The sequence below is a fragment of the Salpingoeca rosetta genome (assembly GCF_000188695.1).
Source record: "Salpingoeca rosetta unplaced genomic scaffold supercont1.21, whole genome shotgun sequence".
Taxonomy (NCBI): domain Eukaryota; class Choanoflagellata; order Craspedida; family Salpingoecidae; genus Salpingoeca; species Salpingoeca rosetta.
Window position 1 is genome coordinate 146,934 of NW_004754913.1, and position 5,000 is coordinate 151,933.

General features: G+C 55.7%; 2 protein-coding genes across 2 annotated transcripts in view; one reads left to right on the forward strand and one right to left on the reverse strand.

Moving 5' to 3' along the window:
* Nucleotides 1–29: 29 nt before the first annotated feature.
* Nucleotides 30–2,101, reverse strand: PTSG_08028 (uncharacterized protein). Its single transcript, XM_004990993.1, has 6 exons — nt 1,816–2,101; nt 1,500–1,577; nt 1,218–1,371; nt 844–943; nt 563–675; nt 30–351 (listed from the first exon to the last, which is right to left on the reverse strand). The coding sequence occupies exons 1-6, from the start codon at nt 2,049–2,051 to the stop codon at nt 202–204; spliced, it is 831 nt and encodes a 276-aa protein (XP_004991050.1). The 5' UTR covers nt 2,052–2,101; the 3' UTR covers nt 30–201.
* A 353-nt stretch (nt 2,102–2,454) lies between these two features.
* PTSG_12674 (uncharacterized protein) overlaps nt 2,455–5,000 on the forward strand; it is a 6,404-nt gene continuing 3,858 nt past the window's right edge. Inside the window, exons 1-6 of the mRNA XM_004990994.1 lie at nt 2,455–2,546; nt 2,735–2,845; nt 2,985–3,063; nt 3,383–3,462; nt 3,598–3,786; nt 4,055–4,128. Of these exons, the coding sequence (XP_004991051.1) occupies nt 2,792–2,845; nt 2,985–3,063; nt 3,383–3,462; nt 3,598–3,786; nt 4,055–4,128 (476 nt within the window). The 5' untranslated portion in view covers nt 2,455–2,546; nt 2,735–2,791. The remainder of the gene's footprint in view (nt 2,547–2,734; nt 2,846–2,984; nt 3,064–3,382; nt 3,463–3,597; nt 3,787–4,054; nt 4,129–5,000) is intronic.

Below are 5,000 nucleotides of genomic sequence, written 5' to 3' on the forward strand. Positions count from 1 at the left end.
TCCTCCCTCCCTTCCCTCCTTCCTGCTTACTGGCTTGCCTTGCTTCACTCACGGTACGCAAGCGTCATTCACTTTCCATCACAATCACTGAGCGGCAACAGCAAGGGCAGCAAGGGCAGGGGGTTGGTGACTGCACACAAGCGCATGAGCACCACCCATGTCCTTGCTCTTCGTAAACCTTTGCTGCGTGCGTTGCGGACATCACAACACAGATGGGATGATGGCGTGGGGCGTGCTGTAGGCGCTGCTGCAGTGGCGCCGATACCATTCATGTGTCATCATCGCTGCCAGCGACAGGTTGCACGCCACAAATATTGCACACAGCACCACATTCCATCGCCCTTGCGCCAGCTGTGTGTGTGTGTGTGGGGGGGGGGGGGGGTGCGCATGCATGTGTGTGAGTGTGAGTGGGTGAGTGGGTGAGTGGGTGAGTGGTGAATGAGAGCACACACACACGCACACACACGCACACACGCACACACATTTATGCACACACACGTGAGTAAGCACGTGCGTTCGAACGAAGGTGGAGCATCCAATGGGTGCAGTGGTCACAACTCACCACAGCCAATGCCGTGTAGATGACCACCTCTGCTGTGTAGTGTGGGCAAGCCACGTACGCAAACATGCCGCCACGCGGACACGGGTACAGCTCGCCATCCTTCTTCGCACCGTCTGTCGCCAGCAGGGTGAATTGATTGAGAACATGAGAGCAAGACCACATGTTTGTGTGTGTGTGTGTGTGTGTGTGTATGTGTATGTATGTGTGTGTGTGTGTGTGTATGTGTATGTGTGTGTGCATGAGTGTCGAGCTGTCTGTGTGTCTATGGATGTGCTGCTCACCTGCCAGGCGACGCAGCTGGATGTGTGCTAACGCTTGGGCGGTGCTTCCAAGAATGAACAACGCGAGGGCAGCAGCGATGATGGGAAGAGAACTGGTTGCCTGATGTGTGCATGTATGTGTGGGTGCGTGCATGTGTGAGTGCGAGCGTGCGTGTATGTGTGCGTGCGTGCGTGTCCAAGGAGCACGGCAAGAAAGTGAGGTGTAGTTCAAAGAGAGACAGAGCATGAAAGGCATGAAAGGCGGACACATGAACGCATATGCAGATGTATACACACTCTGACATACACAGACACACACACGCACACGCACACAGACACACGCACACAGACACACACGCATACACACACACACACGCAAACACAGAGCAACTCACGGGAACAATCTGCCAGAGGGTGATGGCGAGGGGGTAAAACACCATGCCCGTGATGTAGTGGAGCACGTGCATGCGACTGGCTGACTTGCGATGCACAAACAAGCACTCCCACGTTCGCCTGGCCAACTGCACCGTCATCAACCCAGACATCCAACTACAAGGGTCGTGTGAGGGTGCGTGTGTGGGTACGAAGTTTGCATGTGCTCGTGCGTGCACGTGTGAGGGTCGTGCGTTTGAGTGGCTGTATGCGCTCACGTTGAGTGTGGATTCAACTCCACTCACTTGATGGCGGAAGTGCCGCGGAGGGCAAAGACGAGCAACTGCAACGCCAATCCAAACACATAAAAGTGTGCAAACCACCTGACAGACACGGTGAAATCAATGGTGGTCAGTGGTGGTCAGTGCAGGCTGCAACAACACACTCAACATAACACTCACCACATTCGCTGCACACTGTACACAATACACTCACCACATTCGCTGCACACTGTACACAATGCACTCACCACATACACTGCTGCACACTGCACGCAACACGCACACACACACACTGCTGCACTCAACACACACACACACACTGCTTCACTCAACACTGCACCTCTTTGGGACGGTGAGCTGTTGTAGCCATGCCAACACGTCAACGGATCGGTTGCCGCCGCCATCTCTGGCTGCTGCCTTTGGCCTTTGGTTCCCTGTGTGCCTGAGCTTCCCCCACGCCAGCAGCGGCTGCGCCGCGTCGATGCGCATGCGCCATGCTGTCGCCAGCACGCCAACCAACACACACGCCACACCAAACACGCCGCCCACCACCACCTCGAGCTGTGTCATATCCATCTGCACGACTGCTGCGCGTCAGCAGTTTCCCCGTTTTTGCTGACTCAGCGAAAACGCCACAAACGGCGCCACAAACCCAAAAGCAACAATACAGACAACGCGCAGCAACAACACGCTCCTTCCTTCCTCATTCACGTTGGCTGCTGCTCGCGTTCAAAGCATCAACACAGACAGCCACAAGCACACGTCCACGCATCCACAGGTCCACACGACACACAGCGATAATGCATGTGTCTTCGTTCACCAGCGAGGTGAAGGTGAGATCACACATCACACACACACCAAGGGTGTATGGACACAAACTTGGCTTTGTGAGGTGTCATGGATGATGTGACGATGAACTCACATCACTGAACCCTTGGCTGTTTGGGTTGCTTGTTTGCTTGGTTTGGTTGATTGGACCAGCCTCACGTGGCAGACAACGTGTTGAACGATGACAAGCACAAGACATGGCGGGGAGAAGCTGGTCAACCACAACATGCCATCGTCCTTCAAGTGAGCTTGCTCTGTGTGTGTGTGTGTGTGTGTGTGTGTGTGTGTGTGTGTGTGCGTTCTCGACAGCTCGTTGATGCATGTGATCATGTCTTTGCGTGCCAGTAGCCGATGCTGTCGCAAATTCTTTCAAGCAGCAACTGATGAAGCTTTGTTTGGGTTTCTTGGTGCGGTATGCTGTGTGGCTGCAGTTGGACAAGGCGAGTCAGATCACTGGTATCGACGTCGGCAACTATGGCGCAGCGTTCATGGAGGTGCTGGTTGCTCGCAGCGCCAGTGGCAGCTCCGACACGGAGTACAAGGTACGCAAAGCACCCTTGCGCGGGGTTTCGCGCGCCCTGTGCACAGCAGAGTGTGCCTGCTTCTCTGTGAACACATGTCACATATCTTCTGTCGCAGCACTGACGCGCATGCAAATGGCCAACGTGCTCCTCTTTGCAGACACTGCTGCCAGTGACGAAGTTGATGTCGCCATCTGAGAGCAAGGACTGGATTAACGTGCAGGCGGTGCACATGTTCGGTGCGTTTCACCGTGTGTGTATGTGTGTGTGTGTGTGTGTGTGTGCGTGTGTGTGTGCGTGTGTGTTGAGAGACATGGGGGATTGATGGGTGTACACGTGCTCGTTGCATGCGTCTGCTTGTTTGCTTGACAATGTCTCACACGCACGCGCGCACACACTCACTCACTCACACATACACGCTCACCCACACCCACACACACCCACACACACTCACTCACGCACGCACACACACACTTACTGTCACGCACACACACACGCATGCACACACACACGCATGCACACACACACACTCACACACTCATACAACGACAACAACAGGTGACGAGAAGTTCAACAAGGACACGAGGAAGCATCGATGGGACAGTGTACGGGTTGTCCTCCGTCAGCCATACTGCAAGGTGCGCGCGCATATGTGTCAGCTGATGCTGTGTCGCTTGGCGGTGGTACTGTTCTTCCTCGCATATTGGTGCCGTTCGTCATCATCTCACCCCACCACCTCCCACGCGTTTTTCACCCCCACCCCCGAACGACAGACTGAGGAGTATGGACTGACATTCATCAAGGTCCACACGGCGGGCGGTGCCACAAGCGGCGGAGCGGCCTCCCCCTCATCCTCATCATCGCCAGCAGCCACAACATCCTCGGCAACGGCGTCACCATCAGCTCCGCGCACCCTGGGTCTGTTCAAGCTGCGACGTGAACCGACAACCTCCCTCAGCGCCGTACGTGCTGCGGTGGTGCTTTGTGCAATGTGTGTGTGTGTGTCTGTGTCTGTGTGTGTGTGTGTGTGTGTGTGTGTGTGTGTGTGTGTGTGTGTGTGTGTGTGTGTGGCTGTGTGTGTCCGTGTGTGGCTGCGTATGTCTGTCTGTCTGTCTCTCTCTCTGTCTGTCTCTCTGTCTGTCTGTCTGTCTTTATCGCCACGATGTTGCGTGACTTGCACCTGCTGCTGTTGTGCCGTCTCAATGAGCACATGATGCACATTTTGCACAGGGCGGGCTGTTCTTCAAGCGGAAATCAGACAAGGGCGACACAGCAACATCAGCCCTCAGAGAGGCGACACGAAGGTGACCACAACCAGTGCATGCTCAACCCACTCACACACACACACACACACACACACACACTCTCTCTCTCTCTCTCTCTCTCTCTCTCTCTCTCTCTCTCTCTCTCTCTCTCTCTCTCTCTCTCTCGCTCATGTGCTTACAATCACGCACACGCACGCACACATACAAACACAACACACACACACATACGTAAAGGCATGAGGAGGAAAAGGCGCGCAGAGCAAAAGACGCCAAGGCAGCGACACCGCCCACACTCCCGCTGACAACAGATGCGCCCCCGTCTGTCCCACCACCACCATCGTCATCGTCAACGTCACCGTCCTGGTCATCCCGTGCAACCAAGGGGTCGTCCTCCCCACCGACGAAGCGAGACAGAACACCGCCCATACCCGCAACGCTCCCTCACCCAGCCCACGCGCCAGCCACCAAGCGAGCACCGCCAACACCACCACCAACTATGACGACAACAACAACAGCAACAACAGCAAAACGATCGACACCATCCCCGCCTCGAACGCGCTCACCTCCCCCACCATCATCATCCAAACCACCAGCGCCAAGGACAAAGACAACGGGCCGTGTACGCACGCCACCGCTGCCACGCACCATGCGCCGTAGCAGCAGCAGCGGTGGTGGTGATGGTGATGGCGGTCGAGGTGGAAAGCCAGCGCCGAAGCGAGCAAAGACCGTGCCTGCAAGCACAGCTGACGGTGCCAAGGACAAGAGCAAAATCTTGAGCGGCGTCGTGTTTGTGCTCAGCGGGTTCCCATCGCTTAAGGCATCGGATTCTCTCGTCTCTACTCTCTCTCTCTCTCTCTACTCTCTCTCTCTCTCTCTCTCTCTCTCTCTCTCTCTCTCTCTCTCTCTCTCTC